General features: G+C 56.6%; 1 protein-coding gene and 1 long non-coding RNA gene across 5 annotated transcripts in view; one reads left to right on the forward strand and one right to left on the reverse strand.

Annotated features, from left to right (window-relative positions):
* The first annotated feature begins 523 nt into the window (after positions 1 to 523).
* LOC115274619 lies at positions 524 to 3,601 on the forward strand. 2 transcript variants are annotated; one of them, XR_003901199.1, is made up of 4 exons: positions 524 to 1,122; positions 2,707 to 2,856; positions 3,085 to 3,217; positions 3,439 to 3,601. It is a non-coding gene; the product is annotated as an uncharacterized LOC115274619 (long non-coding RNA). The 2 variants fall into 2 exon arrangements; XR_003901198.1 differs by lacking the exon at positions 524 to 1,122 and having other exon boundaries at positions 2,421 to 2,856.
* A 1,922-nt stretch (positions 3,602 to 5,523) lies between these two features.
* LOC115273135 (twinfilin-2) overlaps positions 5,524 to 21,390 on the reverse strand; it is an 18,070-nt gene continuing 2,203 nt past the window's right edge. Inside the window, exons 2-9 of one of the 3 annotated variants that reach the window (XM_029916042.1) lie at positions 19,551 to 19,628; positions 17,108 to 17,286; positions 16,640 to 16,735; positions 16,323 to 16,427; positions 16,055 to 16,180; positions 14,131 to 14,281; positions 13,868 to 13,989; positions 5,524 to 8,755 (exon numbers count right to left, since the gene is read on the reverse strand). In XM_029916042.1, the coding sequence (XP_029771902.1) occupies positions 5,663 to 8,755; positions 13,868 to 13,989; positions 14,131 to 14,281; positions 16,055 to 16,180; positions 16,323 to 16,427; positions 16,640 to 16,735; positions 17,108 to 17,286; positions 19,551 to 19,628 (3,950 nt within the window). In that variant the 3' untranslated portion in view covers positions 5,524 to 5,662. Of the gene's footprint in view, positions 8,756 to 9,640; positions 11,137 to 12,867; positions 13,470 to 13,867; positions 13,990 to 14,130; positions 14,282 to 16,054; positions 16,181 to 16,322; positions 16,428 to 16,639; positions 16,736 to 17,107; positions 17,287 to 19,550; positions 19,629 to 21,390 lie in introns of those variants that run through there. The other 2 variants (XM_029916041.1, XM_029916040.1) reach the window with 2 other exon arrangements.

The raw sequence follows: 21,390 nt of genomic DNA on the forward strand, positions 1-21,390 counted from the left end.
TCCCCCTCTAATTGTCCTGCCACAGCAGTGTCCCTCCCTGCCTTCCCTTCTCAGCTACTGCCTTGGCCTCCGGCTTCCCTGTGAAAGTAGGGCAGTCAGAAGGGAACCGCTTGTCTGTCCCTGCTGAGTCTTTCAACCCGTCTGCCCCCTCTACCTGTGATCGTGTCCCTTCCAGAGACAGTGCACATGTCCGTCCTCCTCCCTCTGACTCCTTCCGCTTTTTTTTCTGGGTCCTATGGTTTCTAGCACCTTCCTGCAACCACCTCTAACCTTCTCGGTCATGAGGTCATGCATTTATCCCCATTGGGCTACAGCAGGCTTTGTCGCCCACCTACAAATAAGCCGCTCTCCCTCAGTCTAGATCCTCTTCAAGCTGCTGCGGTTCCCTCTGGTCCTCTGTCCTGCACCTGCGGAGGCTACTGTTTTGGGTTTTTTTGGTTTTTTTGCCACGTCTTGCCTTTATCTTGCCAAATCCAGTGTTTTCCCTTTCATTGGCTCTCCCTGTGGTCTTTGAGGTGGCTGTCCTTGGCCTTTTCACAGCATGCTCCTCATGAACTGGTCCCTTTTTGAATATTGAGCCCTCACCAGCTTCATCTCTAATTGCACTTAGCATTTTACACTTGCTCCATGTGATCCCTCCCAGCCCTGGGCTTTCTGGGCCAGCGGGTCACTGCTGGCTGCTGTCGGACAAACACCTCGAACTGCACAGGTCCAGGGGACACCTGGGCCTGCCCACGTACTGTGGTCCCTCATGGGGAAGTCAGCTCTCTTTCCTCACAGGAGACTGTTGGCAGTCCTGTAAATTCTAAGACACATGGCAGGCCAGCCCACTTCCTGTCACCTCTGCTGCTGCCATTCCAGGCGTGCCATCACCCTGGCATCTGCCCCAGCCCTGACCCCACACGGCAGCCTGAGAGAGAGAGCTTTTAAAATTAAATCGGATTATGTCCCTCCCCTGCAGAAAACTTGCCTGGGCCTTCCAGTGGCACTCGGACTGAATTCGAGCTTGCTCTCACAGGGTGACCATATTCTCTGCCGTCGGGATCCCATCCCACCGCCATTCTCCACTCATTCCCTCTGCTCCAGGCGTTGGTGCACTCTCCTAGGCCTCAGACCTCCCAGGTACTCTCCAGCTTCTGGGACTTGCTGTTAGCCATTGTTTCTTCCCTAGATTTTTCTAGCCTGGGTCACGGCGTGGCTGCCTCTCTATATAGGACAAGAGTTCTGAGGAGACCTTTCCTGAGCCCCGGGGTAAGGCAGCCCAGCCCCTCTAGTGTTCTCACTGCCACTTGACCTGTGCTGCCCTTCAAAGCCCTGGTCACCACCCTCAGTGACTTTTCCCCTGTTGATCATGTGCTCTGTCTCCTCACTTCTATATCCCCAGTGCCCAGCACAGTACCTGACACACAGCAGGCACCGAGCTAGAGTGTGCTGAATAGAAGGAGGCTTTCTTCACTCTAGCTGCTGTCATAAAACACCCCAGACACCAGGACACATCCATTTCTCACAGTTCTGGAGGCTGGGAAGGTCAAGATCAAAGTGCTAACAGATTCAGTTCCTGATGGGACCCCTCTTCTTGGCTTACAGACTTTTTCTCTCAAGCCACTAGTCCCGCCATGAGGGCCTCATTTCGTAACCTAATGTAATTATCTTCCAAAGGCCTGCACCTCCGAATGGCAGCACACTGCCATCAGGGCTCTGACACAGGAATTCAGCCCATAACAGGGACCAAAGGTGACAACCAAGTCTACTTCACTGGAAAGCATAGGGGAGCTGAAGGAACTCCAAGCAGCAGGAGGACAATGACAATGCCCAGGCTTGCTCCCCTCTCTTAGCTCCAGAAGGGCAGCTGTGGCTCTCTCCTCCCTGGACACAGTTGTGCTGGCACACCTGCCCGGCGTGCTGTCTCCGGACTGGCCGGAGACAAGGGCCGCGTTCTGGTCCTATCACATAAAGCCACACGTCTAGGCAGCTGCTGAGCATGATGGGAGTCACGTCACCTCACAATCACCACACGGTTCCTCTCTGCTCAGGAAATACGCCTCACTCGCTTTCAAAGCCCTGTTTCCATGTGAGCGGCGGGGCTTTCCCATTGTCCCCCCACTCCCCCCGTGTTCCCACGCCGGGAAATCCCTCCACCTCTTTTCCTCCCAGTGTGACTTGTTCCTCTAGCGTGGGTCATGTTTCTCTCTGAACACTCAGCAAGACCTCCCTTCCTCGTAAAACCCAGAGCCACCTGGGTCAACGAGGTTGGTCACCCACCTTCTCTCCTCCCTGCTACTCGGGGTTATGGGAACAAAGGATGAAGGTACGATCTGCAGGAAGTGGATGGGATTCGTGAACTGCAGAAAAATGAGAAGCGGGGCTTCTAACAAGGACTTGAGGGTAGAAATGTATGAGGTGGAAAAGAGTGAGTTGTTTCCAATCTTAGTGGGGAGAATTTCCTTACATTTACGTTTCCTCCTATCAGATTTCCCTATGTCTGGTGCCCTGTTTGTCTAGTACTCACTGCCCCGCGACAGCAAAAAGCACAGGAGGCAACACCAGGGTCCTGCTCCCAGCTTCCTGTGCCCCTGATCCAATCACATCTGCCTCCGAGACCCACTCAGTGCTCTGCGTGGAGGGTCAGTCTCTGGGTGCAGATGAAAAAGCAAATCCACATCAGCATAAGCCCCTTACCTAATAATGACGACTGGGGACTGCTAGGTTTCTCCAACCTTCACATGAGCACCAAGCCTTCTAACAGCCTGCAGAGCAACCCTGGCCACCCCTGTGTGCAGATGAGCAAACTGAGGCTCCAAAGGAGAGATCACCTGCCCGAGACAATCCAAAGGGCAGAGCTGGTAGTTAGCCCAGGTAAGTTGACCTGAGTGCCACTCTTCCCCAGCCTTGCAGAGCAGGCCTCAGCTGGAGCTCGCGCTCCTTCCCCGGCGGAGGATGGGGCCTGGAGCCAGTCACGGGCGCCCTTCTTGAACACAGCACACTGGCAGCCCCTCTCAGCAGCCCCACCTGAGCCCAGGACTTGGGATAAGGAGACTCTTCCCCTTCCGATCCCGGGGACAACAGCAGAACTTTTTTCTGCAGGTTGAACCAAGGGCTGCGGACCCTCAGACTCACTTAAGCCAGTAGTCATTCTACCATAGCCCCCATGCTTCATCTCCAAAATGCTCTTCTGAATCCGAGGCCCCAAAAGAACCAGGACTGTGAGTGTCAGTGGGTGAGTGGCTACAGGAGAGTTCTGTCTGGGAACTGCCTGGGGGCAGACTCAGCTGTCCTGAGATACAGGCAAATTGTGCCCCCACTCCCACATGCCGAGTGATTGGGCCTGGCTTTCTGCTCCTGCTCCTCGGTGTGGTCGGAAGAGCCTAAGAGCCATTCAGCAGGGGCCTCCCCTAGACTCCAGCCTGAGGGAAACTTCTTATTTTCTTTTTTCCCCAGGCACAGGCCAAGGAAGTACCCAGAGCCATGCCAGTCCTCCAGCCTGCTCCTCCAGAAGCGAAGAGGCCTTCTAAAGAGGCATGACAGAGCCAGGGCGCCTGGGTGACTCAGTCGGTTGAGCATCTGGCTTTGGCTAAGGTCATGATCTCACTGTGTGGGTTCGAGCCCTGCATCAGGCTCTGTGCTGACGGCTAGCTCAGAGCCTGGAGCCTGTCTTTGGATACTGTGTCTCCCTCTCTCCCTGACCCTCCCCTGCTCACACTGTGTCTCTCTCTCTCTTTCTCAAAAGTAAATAAAAAATTAAAAAAAAAAAAAGAGGCAGGATAGAGCCCAGACGGGACTTTTTTAAAAGTTTATTTATTTACTTTGAGGAGGGGGAGCTGGTGGGGAAGAGAGGAGAGAGAGAGAATCCCAAGCAGGCTCTATGCTGTCAGCGTGAAGCCCAATTCAGGGCTCAATCTCCACAAACTGTGAGATCATAACCTGCTTAACCAGCTGAGCAACCTGGCACCCCTATGTGGGATTTTTGGTTGGTGGATCAGACCTTTCTGTCTTTCTGTCCGGAAAGCAGATAACAGGGGCCACCAGCCTACCGTAGGAGGCCCTATGACCAAGTCAGAAAGAGGAAGGTGGCCCATTTTTCTTGGCCAGCTATACCCTGGAGGGGGGCAAAAGCAGCACCCCCCCCCACCTCAGGGCCGCCCATAACCAGGCTGCAAGATCAGCCAAGTCTGTGGCCAGCTCCAGCCTTCCACCTGAGAGTCCCAGAGCAGCTGGGCTGGGCTCCAACTGTCCTGAGCCAGCTGGCTCCACTCTCCTGCCACCCTAGGCCCCAGCTCCAACTGTCCAGCTGCATGAGTCCCTTCTGATCCTCAAAAGGCAGGTTCAGCTGTGGGGGCAGTGAGGCCGCAACCTCCAAGGCTCCAGGCCTGACATGACCCACAACTCCCCACACACATGAGTGCAGACTGTATCATCTATCAGTCTGTCGTCAAACACTGGTCATTGGTGCTTCAAGTAATGTCTGGAACTCTACACTGAATATCAGAACTAGAAATTCACACACATACTTCACATACTTCACCTTCATCAGATGTGGTTGTGTCTCCTGCCTAAGCACAATCAGCTGTGAAAGGCAAGGGCAGGGAAGGCAGGCCCACGTTTGTACCCAGGTGGTGGCTCACCCAGGTGTCCCTCTGATGTCAGAACAGAGAGACCCAGCATGCACTCTGGTGAAAACAGAAGGGGATCGATTGTGAGCTTACTCCAGAATCTTCTGTGGCTCCCAGCTCCTTGCTGTGGGGAGCTACCCAGGGGCCTTTCCCCAACCTGGGCCAGCCTCCTGGGCACAGCACACGCATGGCCACAAGAGGGTGCAAAGGTCCCTCTGAACTCCCCACAAAGCTTCCCCCCCCCCCCCCCACTCCAGGGCTGCTGCTTCTCTGGACGTTGCCAGGGGGCAGAAATAAAGCAGGCCTGGGGCACCTGGGTGGCTCAGTCAGTTAAGCGTCCAACTTTGGTCATGATCTTGTGGTGCTCCTTCATGATCTCATGGTGCTTCTTCAAGCCACACTTAAGATCCTCAGTCCCCTTTTCTCTCTGCCCCTCCCCTTCCCCTTTTCTTTCTGCCCCTCCCCTGCTCCCATCTGTCCCCCCTGCTCCCTCCCCACCCTGTGCTCTCCCTCTCTCAAAAGTAAATATTTTTATGTGTATATCTATATCTCTATATATGTCTATATCTATATATTTGTATATCTATATCTATATCCAGATAGATATAGATACAGACATAAAAAGTTCTCTGCCCAACAGAGAGGTGCTGACCCAGCCTGGGAACCAGAGGGGTTGAAAGGAACGGAAACCCAGCCTGTTCTCAGCGAAGGACCAAGCAGCTGCCCTTAGCAGCTTCCCTCCCCTGCAGACCTGTGTTCTGTGGGCCCTCCCTTTTTCTACTTGTCAATTTCTCCCTAATTTCTCCCTAATTCTCCCTAAAACCTCTGTCACTCCTCACACTAGGAAGGAAAGCCTGGCGAATTATCTCTTCCCTTCTCCCACCCATACCTCCAGTGAGCTCATGGTTAGCCATTCAGCCTACCAGTAGCATTTATTGAGCACCAGCTATATGCCAGGGGTGGGAATGGGGGCGGCAGAGCAGTGGTGTTGCAGGGCCAGCAGGTGAAGGCAGACAGGCAAGGCGGGCGTCGGGGGTTGGGGTGCTGGGCTGTCACTCTGCCGTCGTGGGGCCCTGGCAGAAGTTCCGGTTATAGAAGTGGTGGTTGTCCCTGGTCAGGGCGGTGCCCAGCTGGGCCCAGAAGCTGCGCTGGCCACTGGGCTGGTGGGGCCAGAAGAGGACACTCTGGCGGCAGAGGCGCTGGCGCAGCCGCACATAGCGGGAGCGGTGGGTGTTGGGGCGCAGGATCACCAGCACCACGACGTCCTTGCGGTCCTCCAGCAGGCGCTGCTGGGCCAGCAGGAAGCTGGCACGCAAGAGGCCGCTGACCCTGTCTGTGTGGGCCAGCACAAACAGCGTCTTGCGGCTGCTATAAACTGAGGCCCACAGGTTCTCAAAGAGCGTTTTACCAGGTAGCCAGTCACGCTCCTCCAGGCACAGGCGGAGCGCCCGGCGCCCGCGGCGCTCCTCTAGCCGTACCCGCAGCTCATTGTACACCCAGTCGGCCACCGCGCTCTGGGTCTTGTCGAAAACCACGAAGGCATCGTAGAGCAGGGCATCCGCAGCCTGCCGCCGCCCCCACCGGGGCAGCCAGGCCAGGGCCAGGTGGAAGCAGTACCAGAGGTCCCAGCCGCAGAGGTGGTGGAGCATGGGCACAGCGAGGCCCAGGGCCACGGTCAGCAGCGTGAGGCCAAAGCAGTCCCAGGAGAGGGCCTCATCCAGGCAGAGGCGTAGGTCCTGCGCAAAGATGCTGCGTCCCTGGAGCTGCCCTGGACTGCCGCACTTGACGTGGCTGGGCAGGCCGGGCACCGCAGCCTGCACCTCCAGCAAGAAGTCCACGAAGGTCGCCCCGCAGGCACAGTGCAGGGGGTTGCCGGTCACATCTAGGACTTTCAGGGCACCCGCTAGAGAACCGAACCAGGAGGGCTCCACCGTCTTGAGGGCGTTGGCACTGAGGTTGAGCTCTCGAAGCCTTGTGGCGAGAGCAAAAAAGCTGGAGGCCACGAAGCTGATGCTGTTGCTGCTGAGGTCCAGCCTCTGGAGCTGGGTCCCGTTAGGCAAGCTGCCGTTGCTCAGGGCCTTCAGTTGGTTTCCCGCCAGGTCCAGGGCTTCCAGCCTGGGGAGGAAGACCAGGCTGCTCCAGTTGAAGAAAGCCAGGTAATTGTCACGGAGACGCAGCAGCCGCAGGCTCTTGGGGAGGTTGTCCAGGGTGCGTGGCAAGAGGGTATGCAGGCGGTTCTGGGACAGGTCCAACTGGACCAGTCTCCTCAGGCCTCGGAAGAAATGCAGATACAGGTCTCCCTCAGCCCACATCCGGCTCAGGGCATTGCCGCTGAAGTCCAAGGCCCACAGCGAGGCGCTGCAGAGCTGCTGGGACACGCGGCTGTGGATGTCGTTGTGCGCCAGGCTGAGGTAGCGCAAGGTCGGCAGCTGCGCCACAAAGCTGAGGTTGTGGCCCACGCCCTGCATGCTGAACGGCTGGCTGTTGTAGCTGAGGTCCAGGGCCTCCAGCCGTGGCAGCTCCGTGAAGGAGCGCCCGTGGTACAGGTCCAGCTTGTTGTGGGACAGGTCCAGCACCCGTAGGCTGGTCAGCGGCACAAACTGTGAGCCATTGACCGCCTGCGAGATGCTGTTGCGGCTCAGGAGCAGGCACTGGAGGCGCGAGAGCCGGGCAAACATCTCTTGCTGGATCATCACTAGGTTGTTCCGTGACAGGTCCAAGGTGAAGTTGAGGGTCTTGCAGCTTGGCATGAAGCCCTTGGTTCTCAGGGTGTCCAGTGGGCCCGGAGCGAGGTCCCTGGATGGCAGCCAGACTCTCTCCCCACCATCCGCCTCCCCTGTGGCAGCCACCAGCTCCGTGGCTCCACTTATGCGGTTGTCTGACAGGTCCACGTATTGCAGGCCAGGGAAGGCCCCGAAGATGCTGAGCTGGGCCTGGTTGATGAAGTTCATCTGCAGGTGCAGACGCTGGAGCATGGGCAGGTGGACCAGCGACTGGAGCGTGGTCTCACTGAGGGACCGGAAGAAGATGCCGTGCATGTCCAGCTGTTGCAGTGAGAGCAGGCTCCTGAAGGAGGGCGCCAGATGCAGGTGGGCGAAGGACACCTTCTTGTGGTAATTGAAGGACAGGTTGAGTCTGCGTAACTGGGCCAGGCCCTGGAAGGCTGTGGTTTTGGTGATGCAGTCGTATAGGAAGTTCTCGCTCAGGTCCAGCACCCTGAGGTTGCCCAGGCCATGGAACCAGCTGGGATTCAATGTGTGGAGAGAGTTGTCCTTCAACACCAGGCCTTCGAGGTGGCTCAGGTGGCTGAAGGTGTCAGAGTGCAGGTTTGGGGATTTCTTGGGGCACTCCATACAGGGGTTGCGGGCGTGGTCACAGCGGCGGCAGTTCCCACCCACATCAAGCACACGCAAGGCGGTCAGGTTGGCCAGGTCCTCAGGTGCCAGGGTGATGATGTGGTTGTAGGACAGCAGGAGGTACTCCAGGCTGGGGGGCAGGCCGCGGGGCACCATGGTGAGGTTGTTGTACTTGAGCGACAGGTGCGTAAGGTTGCCCAGGCCAAGGAGGGCGCCCGGGGCCACCTGCAGGGCCTGCGGGCAAGGGTTCTTGTAGTAGCAGTTGCCATCCAAGAACAGGAAGCGCAGGGCATGCAGGCCTGCGAAGTTGGCAGGGTCCAGCACCAGGATGTTGGTGCGGCTCAGGGACAGGGACATGAGGGAACTGGGCAGGGCGGGGACGGTTGTGATGCTGTTGTAGCTCAGGTTCAGCTCCTCCAGGGTAGGCACGGCCAGGAAGGTATGGGGCTCGATGGTCATGTGACAGGGGAAGTGCATGGGGCTGAGGCTGGCAGGCGGGCAGTTCCATTTGAGGTTGAGACTCCGCAGGTTGGACAGGTGGACAAAGTCGGAGTCGTGGAGGTGGTGGATGCGGTTGGAGTACAGGGAAAGGCTGGTGACGTTACCGCGGGGGGCTGCCGCCGAGAAGCGAGGCACAGACTTGAGGAACAGCCAATTGCAATTCACCAGGCCGTGGCGCTGGAGCTCACAGGGCAGGAAGGCAGGCAGGGCGCCCTGGGCCAGCGCCACAGCCACCACGGCGGCCTGTACCAGGAGAGACAGGGGGTGCAGGGCACCACCGCAGGGGCCCTGCGGGACTGTGAGTTTGCAGCCCCAGCCCAGCTCCACCTGCCCCCCCTTCCTGGGGTCTCCCAACAGGGCTCCCAAACCCTCTCCCCAAGCCTTCCTCGGGGAGGCTCCTGCCTCTCTGTCCAGCACCCACCCCACCTCTAGGCCTCACGGAGAACTTAGACCCAGGTCTCAGACTCAGCCTTCAACTCAGAACTGCTTCTGAAACCTGGAATCCAGACTCACAATCTAGAACTCTCACTCAAAACCAAATCCCCATCAGACAGGAGAGCCAGGCAGGCAGGCAGCAGGCCCTCCTGGTTCTCCCTGACTTTCCCTTTTTCTTCCTCAGAGATCATTTCTCTTCCTTCCTGAGCATGGAGGCCTCTGGCTCCCTTCCGTGCAGCCACCCTGAAAAGCTCTGTGTCCTCCACCAGCCTCTCCCAACTCTTCCTCCTCCCTTTGGCTGAGTCTCAGGAAGGAATGAGGGTCTTCTGCTGGGGTCCAGGCTGAGGACCATCCAGGACCCTGGCTGGGACAGGCACTGCCCAGCTCTTCCCCCTCTCCCCACCTCTCCCAGCCCAAGCACTCAACCCACTGTAGGTCGGAACAGATCAGAGGGGGTAGGCAGCAATGGGCCAGACATGGCCCAGTCCTGCTGCGTCCACTTTGCTTGTAGTCCCCACGCCACCACTGAGTGAAGCCCTAGGCCTCAGCCTCCTCATCTGCATAATGGGTTTGAGTCTCATTGCCTAGAGAAAGGCTCCTGCTCTGAAATCTTCAGTGTTCCGTGAATGTCCCCAAGGCCAGTTTGAGGAATAACCCCTTTCACTATTTGTAGCCACCAACCCCCCCCCCACTTCCCACTGCCCCCCTTCCCTGGGGGGCTGAGGGCTGCTGACCTACCATGACAGGGAGAAGGGCTTCTCCAGAGGGTCTGGATGGCAGACTGGGCAGCGACTGCAGGGAAGAATGCCTGGAGCTCACAGCCCCTTCCCACAGCGTTAGCTCAGAGAACAGAGGAAGTGAGAATTTAGAAATAACACAGTAGCCCCCTCCCTCACCCCCACCCTGCCCGCAGTGAGGGGGGTGGCAGTGTGGTGAGTCAGAGGCCATTTGCATAGGCAGATGTAGACAGCCCCTTCCCTCCTTCCTCTTTCCACTCCCCCACTGCCCCCAACCCTATCCCAACAATCTGCCACCGCAGAGGGTCTCACGCCTGTTATCAGGGAAAGGCGGAGGCCCAGAGCCCAGGCTCAGGCCAGTGAGAAATAGAATTGAGGGCAGTGCCGGATGTGGGCTGGGCGTGCTGACACCCGTGTCAGGGCCCCTTGTCCCAAGAGGACTCTCACCCTCACACCTCAGCCCCTCGGCCCCTGCCCCAAAGGGAGCTCTCTCTCGGGCCAGTGGTTCCCACATCTGCCCTTTGCTGCCACTGCAGCCCTGTCCCCAGAGCTCTGCAGGGCCTGACATACCAGGGAGTGCGGCAGCATTGGCCCCAGTCAGGCTACACCTGCCTGCACCACAGCCAGCCACTTCCTCCAGGAGCAGGGCCTCCTGATCTGCATTCCTAGTGTGTCTGGGGCCCCGTCTGAGCATCACCCCACCTCACAGCTGTGCCAGCTGGGCAGATCTTCCCACACTCCCTCTGACCCAGCAGATCATAAGATTGCTCAGGCCCAAAGCCACAGGGGACTTGGGCCCCTCAGCAAATCCTGTTGGCTCCACCTTCAGAATCTGCCCATTGCCCACTAGTGCCACATTCACCAGCCTGGCCCGAGCTGCCATCATCTCTTGCCTAGACCAGTGCAGTTGCCACCAACTCATGAGTTGCCCTGCTTCTGCTCTCATAACCCCACAGCCTATTCACATTCAGCCCCTAAGTCACATTAGGTCCTTCCTCTACTCAGACTCCTCCTTAACCCTTTCTGGAATCAAAGGCACAGTCCACATAATGGCCAAAAAGGTCCTATGGGATCTGGCCTCCCATTGCCTCCCTGACTAGTCTCTAGCCACCTTGGTCTCCTTGCTCTGACTTGAATACTCCCATGCAGTCTCCGCCCCAGGGCCTTTGGACTTACTGTTCGCTCTGCCTGGAAGCTCTTTTCCTAGATATTCACATGGCCCCTCCCATTGCCCCCTTTATATCTCAGCTCACACATTACCCTCTGGAGGCCTTCCCCAACCTTATTTTAAACCTCCCACCGTGGATTTGGTACTCCTAAGCCCCTGTACCTGCTACTTTTCTTTGTCCTAAGTTTTTACTTGCTAACACATCATATCATTGATTTTCCATGGTTTATTGTATTTTGTCTTATTCCCCTGCTGGAATGTCTGCTTCAAAAAAATTTTTTTATGTCTTTTATTTATGTTTTGAGAGACAGAGAGACACAGCGTGAACAGCAGAGGGTCAGAGAGAGAGGGAGACACAGAATCTGAAGCAAGCTCCAGGCTCTGAGCCAGCTGTCAGCACAGAGCCTGACGTGGGGCTCGAACCCATGATCCGTGAGATCATGACCTGAGCCGAAGCCAGCCGCTTAACCGACTGAGCCACCCAGGCGCCCCTGGAATGTCTGCTTCTTAATGGCAATAGTCTTTCTGTCTGTATACCCAGGTCCCAGAGTGCCCAGAACATCATAAAGTGGTCACTCTTTGCTGCATCCATGAGTCTCCAGCACTCAGCTCTGGGCAGGCACAGAATGTCTCTAAATCATGGCTGGATGGATTAATGAATGAACAAATAGGGCTTTGGCCTGGGCTAGACACCCACCACCCTGCTTTTCCATGCCTTCCTCTGGGTGGCTATCATGATAGGCAGGCCCCCAGCTGCCAGGCATCCAGCTGGCATGCAGGCCCAGGGCTTTAGCAGTGTGGGGGTGATGGCATGGTCTTCCTGCCCACCTAGGAACCAGTGTTTGGGGGTGAATGAGGACAGACAGCCCACTCTGGATCCTGACGAGGGTTCCAGCTCTCCTCTCTGTACTTCCAGGGTCTTTAGTAGGGGCTGGGAAAGGCCCCAGGAATGGGACACTCCCTTGAGCACTAGCCCAAGACATGCTCCTCAAAGAAAGGACAGTGCCTATTCAGCAGCTGAATCCTAGCCACTGACCCCTCACATCCCCATCTGTACACAGCTCCCTTCTGGCATAGGAGGGGTCCCCCATCCACTTCTCTGAGGCACAGACTGAATTCCTGGCTCCTGTTGGATCCCAAGCCTACAGGAAACCCTGCCAGAGACCCTGGGACCAAGGAGTCAGACCCTTGTGGGCAGAAATCCAAATATGAGGGACTGGGCCAATGAGCTGACAGGTCTGCATGCATGTGTGTGCATGCGCATGTGTACACACACATACATGCATGCACAAACCAGAGCCACCAAGATCCACAGGTCCAAGATCCATGCCACAGCCCCAAAGAGGCCAGGAAACCTAGTGGGCAGAGCACAGCCAGTGTGGCAGGCTGAAGAATATCCCAAGGAGATCCACACCCTAATCCCCAGGAACCTAGGAGTATGTTTCTGTACATGATAAAAGGGGCCTTGCAGGTGGGAGGAGGCATAGGATCCTAAGTGGAGAGAGTATCTGGAAAGTGGGGAGGTGAAAAGAATCACAAGCATCCTTATGAGACAGAGGACCTGACAGAAGAAGGCATGTGACCGGGAAGCAGAATCAGAGATGCTACCTCTCTGGTTTGAAGATGGGAGCAGGGAATGCAGGCTTCCCAGGTGGACACGGTAAGAGATGCTTGCCCCTCCTTCAAATGGAGCAAGCCCCGCTAGCACCTGGATTTCAGCCCTGTCAGACTCTGACCTTGTTAGATTCACAAGAACCGCTAAGACATTAACTATGCGGGGGTTCAAGCCGCTAAGCCTATGGTATTTTGTTACCACAGCCGTAGGACACTAACACACCCAGATGCTCCATCATGGTGAAGGTGTGCCTGTCTTTTGGGCTGAATTCCCGTCATCAAGGGGACCTGTGTGAGGTTTGAGTCCTCGAGCACACAGACATTTGTTCTCCCACTCACCTGTAGCGCACCTAACAGGCTGACGGGCCCCTTCAAAGATGAAAGGGCACAGTTATATACCCGATTCCCAGCGTCAGACATGGATCCCTCAGGGCCAGACTCAGGTGTTTGATTTAAAAATATTTTATTCTTTAAAAAATACAGCATTCAACCATCTTATCCTGTAGGGACCCCCTACCCCAGCCCTGACTAAACCCACCCCCATGGCCAAAGGCTTCTGGGATGTGCTGGGGCCCTAGTCTCAGTTCCCCTGGGGGCCAAGCTCATTCTAGGCTCCCTACCCAGCCCCCTTGAGTCAGACAGGCAGGGTCCCCAGACCCCTTGGGCACACATATGAGAGGCAAGAACAGCAACAGGGGAAGGTCAGGAAATGCCAGCTCAGTGGCCCTTGGAAGCTGCAAGAGTGTTCTGTCAGCAGCCCTCCTGCCCCACAAGTAGTAACCCTCCCCTGGAGCCCAGGTTGGGAAGGAGGCAGATGGCCGGGAGCGGTGGGGCGCATAGCCCCACAGTCCGCATGCCGGGGCAGCTCAGGTCCGGCCACCTAGCTGTCATCCCCGTTCTCGCCAGGGCCACGGATGAGGCGCTTGTGGCCCCGCTTGCCCCCTGGGCCCTTGGGCTTGGCAAAGGCCTGCTTGAAGGCGTGCTGTTTGGGGTGCACCTCGTCGTAGAGGAACTCGGCTGTCAGCTCCGCCCCATCTCCGATCTCAATCTGCGTGGGGCAAGGCAGTTGTCTGGTGGGGGGCCCCCGACACACACCACCCTTGGTCACCTCCACTCCTGGGACAGCCCCTCGAACTCCTACACTCCAGCCCGGGGGCCTCCTCCCAGATCCCCCACCTGGAGTGCCACCTCCAGAACACACTGCTCTGCATGCTTTTTAGACACTGGGAGAGGAGAGTCATGGGCGGTCAAGATGAGGGCTTGTCCATGCCACCCGTCAGCTGGGCACCTTGGACAATGTGTGTTAGCCCTCGGGCCTCATCCACATCCATCCCACAAGGCAACAATGACCCCTACCCTGCCACTGTTCTTGGGACTCCAATGACCCATGTGGAGGGCGGTGTGAGAGGCCCCTGGGAGGTGAGGCTCTGGGGAATGGGCACCCACCTTCTTGGAGATCTCCAGCTGGAAGTCCTGTTCCACGGAGTCGAGGAGGCGGCTCTTACAGCTGGAATAGAGCATGCGCTCCTTGATGCTGCACTTGTACCCTGGCATCGAGTAGATGAACACTGCAGGGGATGGGGAAGTGAGCTGAGGCTGGGGACCTGCTGGCCCGTGCCCCCCACGCCCCCTGCAGCAAGCCCGCCCAGCCATAGGCCAGCGCTGCTTCTATGTAGCCATGGGTGGGGGACCCTGCTATGGGCACTCACCCACAGACTCAAGGTGGTCACCCTCATGGGTGTGCTTGTAGAGGAAGAAGTGGTAGCGGGCGGCATCTCGGGGCACCCTCGAGGGCAGCTGGGCCACTTCCGTGGGCTCTGTGTGCACCAGCTCGATGGTCTCCCGCTCCAGGTCCAGCTTCTACCAAGGTCAAAGGGGGATGTGAGGACCTGAGTAGCGGAGGGCCAGACCCACCCTAGCAAACAAGAAGTCCCCAAGGTGACAGGCAGGAACCAGGACAGAGGCTGCCTGTGGTCTCCCTTTCCCAGGACTCCTCATCCAGTTGGCCACCATGGGGGTCCCTGTGAAGAGGTCACTCCTGGGCCCCTATCTCTCTGCTTTGAAAGCTCTGCGAGAGGAGGAAGTCCCACCAGCAGCAGTGGACAGGACAATGGGGAGGGACTCAATCTGAGGGAGAGGCCTTTTGGGGGACACCTCATTCTGCTTGGAATGGGGAAGTCTAGGAGCAACTGGCTGATTTTAGTCAATGGAGCATGTGACTCTTGATCTCGTGAGTTCAAGCCCCACATTGGGCATACAGCTTACTTAAAAAAATTTTTTTAATGTTTTTATCTATTTTTGAGAAGAAAGGAGACAGAGCATGAGCAGGGGAGGGGCAGAGAGAGAGGGAGACACAGAATCTGAAGCATACTCCAGGCTCCGGGCTGTCAGCACAGTGCCCAAAACAGAGCTCAAACTCTTGAACTGCAAGATCATGACCTGAGCTGAAGTCAGAAGCTCAACTGACTGAGCCGCCCAGGCGCCCCGAGCAGAGTCTACACTAAAAAAAAGAAAGGTGACTAGGTGGCTCAGTCAGTCAAGCATCCTACTCTTGATTTCTTTTTTTAATGTTTTATTTAAAGTGAGGAGAGGGGCAAAGAGACGGGCAGAGAGAGGGGGGACAGAGGCTCCAAAGCAGGCTCTGTGATGACAGCAGACAGCCCCAGGCGGCGCTCGAACTCATACACTGTGAGTCCATGACCTAAGTTGAAGGTCATGCTAAGCTGAAGCTGACACTCCACTGACTGAGCCACCCAGGCCCCCTACCCCGTTTTTTTTTTTTAAGATTATATATTTATTTTGAGAAAGAGAGAGAAAGACAGCACATTTGAGCAGGAGAAAGGCAAAGAGAGGAGAGAATCCCAAACAGGTTCTGCACTGTCACTGTGGAGCCCGGCCAAGGGCTCAGACTCACAAACGGTGAGATCATGACCTGAGCCAAAACCAAGAGTCAGATGCTTAAGTGACTGAGCCACCCAGGCACTTCCTGACTCTTGATTTAACATGATCTCATGGTTCAGGAGATCGAGCCTGGCACTGAGGTCTGTGCTAACACCACAGAGCCTGCTTGGGATTCTCTCTTGCCCTCTTGGCCCCTCTCCCACTCGTGCATGCATGAGCACATGCTTTCTCTCTCAAAAATAAATAAATAAACACTAAAAAACGAAAAAGAAAAAGTAAAAGTAAAAGAAAAAGAAAGCAAGCAGGAAGCCTAGGCCATGGGAGCAGAAAGACCCACCCTGGGGAAGAGGGCAGTCAGGGGAGCGGCAGAGGGAGTCAAGAACGGGAAGGGACTCAGGACTGAGGAGCCGGTGTGGACTCCAGCCTGGGTATGTGTACATGGTGAGGAGGCAGAATGAGGGACAGTGTCTCACAGATGCCCCTGCATGCGAGCAAGGACCAGGCAAGGCAGGGGAACATGGTGCACCTACTGTATGAGGCGTCCACACTCAAAACAGGAACAGGGAGTGGCAGGGGAGGAAGCAGAGGGACAGCAGGTCCCCGAAAGTACATGGATGAGCTGGAGGGGACAGACTGGGGGTTGTGCGCACATCCGTGCACATGTCTGTGTAGGAGCAGGGGAGGGGCACGCTGTGTCCTGTGCATGTGCCCGGGGCGGGGACGGGCACTCACCAGCTGGATGTAGTTGATGGTCTTCTGTTTGAGCTGCTGAAGTGCCCTCTGGGCTGAGGGCTGTAGTGGGAAGGTGAGGCCCTGCAGAGTCTGGTGCTTGCTCTCCACGCTGATCTCCGTCTTCACCTGGGTCGAGAGAAGAGTGAGTGAGGCCCTTACTCACTAACCAGGGAGCAGCCCTCCTGGAGCACAGGCCTGGCCAGCTGGGCCTAATGCTACTTGGAAGCCCTCAGGCTGGGACTTGTGCCCACTGGTCTGGCACACCCACCTCGTTAATACGAATCTGCTGAAGCTCTCTCTCAGCCAAGGTGAGCGGGGCGGGTGCCGCACAAGACGACAGGTGCTTCTGGTACCCAGCAAAGGAGAGGTCGTCCTGGCCAGTGGATGCAGAAGCATAAATGGGTACCTGGGGCTGCTGCGCCGGCAGAAGCCCAGTGAGCACCCCAGCTTGCAGCCCCTGGACCCTCCCAGCTCTCTCCACTCCTCCCCAAGTTTGTCACCCACTTGATATGTGACCCTGCATAACATCCCACACTCTGTGGGCCTGTGATCCCAGACTGGTGGGGACTGGCCTAGGGGGCGTACCTTCACAGTCCCAAAGAGCTCATCCTTGATGTGACCACCCCCAAACTCCTTCTTCACTGTAGCCCGTGTGGCTGCATACAGCATCTTCAGCCGCACCTGAAGGACAGGAGACAAGCTGTGAGACTCATCACTGCTTCTCTCTCCAGAAGCAGGCAGGAGCCTTTGGGTGGGGACCAGGTCACAGCTTTGCACCCATATGCCCAGCAGAGGGCGCAGCACAGCGCAAGGATGCGAGGGGTGGAGCCTCCCCAGCCCGAAGTCTCTGCCTCCCAGAGCCAGGCAGAGGTGGCTGGGGGGCCTCTAGGAGATGTCAGGCTCCAAGCACAGGCACTTGCCCTCCCTCAGACTATGAGGCAGGACCTGGTATCTCTCCCCTTGACTTCCCAGAGCAGGGCTTTGTTATTTCACTCAGACCCAGCTTCCCCTCTCCCCTGATCTGGGGACTGGGCAGGGGTCCCTGGGACTCACAGGAGAATTGTCAGGTGACCAGGCAAGGAAGAGCCACTCAAAGCCCTGGGCATTCTGCGAGTCCAGGCGGTAGAGCAGATAACAGGGCTGCTGGGCATCCAGCAGCGGCAGCACGGTCCTGTCGTAGTCCTGGTCCCAGCAGCCCACCAGCTCCCGTGAGGCACCCAGCACGAGCTGCTCTAAGGGCAGAGGCAGGGTGAGCCAGGAAATAGTCATCTCCCATACCCACCTCAGACTGTGGACCTTCCTGGCTGGGGCTCGGATCTGCCAGCCCCTCCACCCACCTTCCCCTTGTGCCCCCAAGTCCCTGGAGGATGAGACTATGTGACTGAATCTGTGAATGAACGAATGAGGCACAAAGCTGCCAACTGTACGAACGCACACACACGTGAGCAGAAATGGCCTCGAGAATTCGCCCACAGACGACTAAGCATGGACAAACACGAGAAGATGTGGCTGCATTGCCCATAGCCACCAACAATGTGGTCCCCTAGCGATCACCCACCCACCCACCCTCCCAGCACAGCTGCTCAGGCCCAGCCCCACTGTGCCACTTCCTGCTCCCCTCCTCCCTTGGCCTGAGATTCTAGTGGAACCCCCAGCACACCCTTCTCAGAACAGCTGTGCTGAGGGAGGTAGGGTCTAGCCTCAGGCCACAGGGACCTGCAAAAGCAAAAGCGTGTGGGAAAGAGTGAGACAGGGGCTCCTATCAGATACTGTATAAATCTGTACCCTGCTGCCACTGGCCAGCTGTAGTCCCCTCCCCCCCAAATTAACAAACCTCTTAATGCCTGGGGTCAATAGGCTGGCCACTGACCTGACTGGTGCACACTGGCTGAATGGGCCATTAAGGCTGGTCATATACTTGACCTATCTACCTACAGGGCCTTAGCTGGGCTCCCAACACCAGCCCAGGTGCGCACAGGCCCAGGGTGGCGGAAGAACTGAGGCAAGGGTTAATCAATGCCTAGCCAGGGGGTATCTGACCACCAGGCTCTCCTGATGAGCCCAAACGTGCCAGGCCCCCCAGCCCAGCTGCCTCTCTGCAGGCCTCAGCCTGCTTACCTATCCTTCTAGAACTCAGATGGGGTCAAAACCAGCAGGCACAGTTGGCCCAACATCACTGCCAACAGTGTTTAATTTGTTGCCAACATTTTCAAAATGGGAAGTTTTACATAATAAGTGGAATTAACAAATTCTCTAGAAGGAGCTCAAGATGCACTCAGTAGGAGATGGGCAGGGGCTGTCTGTCAGGGTGTCTGAAGGTTCCTGGGGACTCCTGGGTGCCCCAACAACTATAATGCAGAACAGAGATAAGAGCCCACCTAGAGATTCCTCCTGGTGAACACCTCCAGGGGTGTCCTGTCTGAACACCTCCAGGGGTGTCCTGTCTGAGAGGCGACGGGCAGGGCTAAGAGCTAAGGTTGATGAGTCTATCTCTTTGGGGGGCAAGGAGGCTGTGGCCTGTTACCACAGGAAGCCTTCATTCTTGATCTACTACAGTGACCATGACCTGGCCTCTGAGGGCATCTGAACTTGGAGACCCTGGGCAAAATCCAGCACAGCTCTGGTACTAAAGCCTGGGGTGAATTCTGGGTCTGGGCAGAACTTGCTTTGTACTAATTCAATGGGTGAAAAGTTAGCTGGGCACCAAGCCCATTTTGGGGGCTTCCTTAAAGGGCCTCCTACTGCTGGCTACCAAGGATGCATGGGGGGCCCAGCCCATGCCCAGTGTTTGTACCCTTCACTTCCAGGGACAACCCTTAGCACAAAGAAAAGGGAAGAAGCTGCCACCAAGCCTCAATCTAATCCTCTGCCTCCCCAAATCCTCCCCCCACTTCAAGCCTCAGCTCAAGCTCACCCACCCCCAACTCCAATATGCTAAGCACCCACCTTGTGCAAGCCTCAGGCTCCCAGTGTCCGGGCCAAGGCTTAGCCAAGCCTGGAATCCCCCAGTCATGTTGGCAAAGCAAGCTAGGCACGAGTCCCTTTGCCCTGTTGTAGGGGCACTTCCCAAGGGCAGGGCCCGGGCTTCTCCTTGGGACTCCCCCCGGGCCAAACCAGCCTGCCGATCATAGAGGAAGGTGAGTGGCACTCGCCACATGGGGCAGTGCCTGGCCTCACTGATCTCCTGCTCCCATGCCCAGCCTAGCATCCTGGCTAGGCCTCTGACCCCTACATAGCCTCTGGGGAGCTGGACAGGACCCCTGGGCAGGGTTCTCCTTGCTGTCGCCAGAGCTTCTGTGTCTTGCTCTGTGTAACAGGAGTAATGATCGTGCCCACCAGCGACGCTCTCCTACAAAGCACTTCCCGTCCCCAGAGGGAGCAAGTGAGGTCCTGAAGGGGCTGGAGGCAAATGTCCCAGCAGCTCCCAGAGAGGCAGCTGGGTCTAGCCCCCAGTCTATGCTCTAGCCCATCAAAGGGGGCAATACAGGGCACTCACCGTCCTCAATGACGACTTTGATGAGCCGGATAGAGCCGGCCCGTGCCTTGGCGAAGAATTCCTTCAGCTCCTCGGTGGCTACAAGAACAAGGAACATGGTGAGGGATAAGCAGGCAGCGTGAGCAGAGTAGGCAGGGACACGTTCAGGGCCTGCTCCGTCCTGTGGGGTCTGGTGGTAGAGCTTGGAGCCAGGTTAAATACAGCCCCCCATGTGACTGGGAACCTGACACGGTCCACAAACATAAGCTCCCAAATTTAGCCAGCACTGTGGCCTGTTGGCTCAGATAGCACTGGTGACGAGGTAGGTGGGGACGGGCCAGCACACTCAAGGAAGGGGCAGGCTCTGGGCCAGGCCAAGCCAAACACAGTGAATGGCCCCCACCTGTCCCCTGCCCCCTAGGAAGGCCCAGGACTGCTGTGGCCTGTGACACTCCCAGTTCTGTCATATCCACAAACACAGAAATGCATGTTAACACACACGCACAATCTCACACACACATACACACACACATGCACCACCTTGTTGCATGTGCCATTGGAAAGTACCGGCTCAGTCCAGCACATGCGAATGTAACACACAAACATCCACGTGACACAGTGGAGGAGAAATGCAAACACCCTCATACATGACAACACACTCAGCTGGTCAAACATAAATGGACACACACATTTCGACACACAAACATATACACGGACACAGTCCCCAAAATGTTAACAAACACAAAGGCAAATGCAGAACCTGGCTAAGACATGTCTAGGCGCCCCGCCTGGGTGGCTCAGTTGGTTAAGCGTCTGCCTTCAGCTCAGGTCATAATCTCACGGTTCATGGGTTTGAGCCCCATGTCAGGCTCTGTGCTGACAGCTAGCTCAGAGCCTGGAGCCTGTCTTTGGATTCTGTGTCTCCCTCTCTATCTGACCCTCCCCTGCTCACGCTGTGTCTCTATCTCTCTCTCACTCAAAAATAAATAAAAACATAAAAAAAAAAGACATGTTGAGGTAAAAGGATGGACAGAGCATACACACAAATGCACAGGCATGCACGGCCAGCCCACCAGCCAGGCTGCCTAACCCTGAGAGGTCCTGAGCCCAGCCCTAGCACAGCCCTGCCAGGGGGACTAAGTCCTCAGCCCTTAGGCAGTCCAGAATGCTCCTAGTAGTGGCAATCAGGAACCCTCCAAAACAGACCCTGTCTTGGACCTTGGGTCACAGCTGGAAGGTGACAGCCAATGACCAAGAACCCAAGCGCAGAGGTGAGGACCAGGAACGTCACAGATCTACCAATGGTGAAGATGCAGAACCAAAGTTCAAGTGGGGAAGGGCCCAACTTGGGTCTCTGCGTGTGTTAGGGCCAGGCCAGCAGGACCTTGAGGCTATCCAGGGGTCAGGAGAATTCAGCAGGAACACAGCTGGAGAGCTGAGGTCAGAGAGTATTTATAGGGCCCATACTGGGCAGCTTGAGGGCAGGGGGTGGGGGCCTTTAGGAAAATAAACTCTGGTCATGTCCTTAGGGGACCCTCATGCAGGGTGACCCTGAGTCTGAGAAGTCAGGCTATGTACCATCCTCCATGGCCTCTGGGGGAGCAGGGTCCCCACCAAGTACCATGGCATGGAGACATAGTCCCACTGGGCCAGGACAGCACTGCTTATCAGCAGATTCCAACAAATCCCTGAGGAAAAGCCTGGCCTCTGGGCTTCCACCTTTTCCATAGTTGTGTGTGACCTCTGACCTCACTGAGCCTCACACTCATCTATACTGTGGAGCTAATACTCTCAAGGTACACAGAGGTGTGCTGAGGAGTAAATGGGAAAAAAATGCTCAGTAGTGGGGACTTTCCGAATA

This window comes from Suricata suricatta, chromosome 12, assembly GCF_006229205.1.
Source record: "Suricata suricatta isolate VVHF042 chromosome 12, meerkat_22Aug2017_6uvM2_HiC, whole genome shotgun sequence".
Classification (NCBI taxonomy): domain Eukaryota; kingdom Metazoa; phylum Chordata; class Mammalia; order Carnivora; family Herpestidae; genus Suricata; species Suricata suricatta.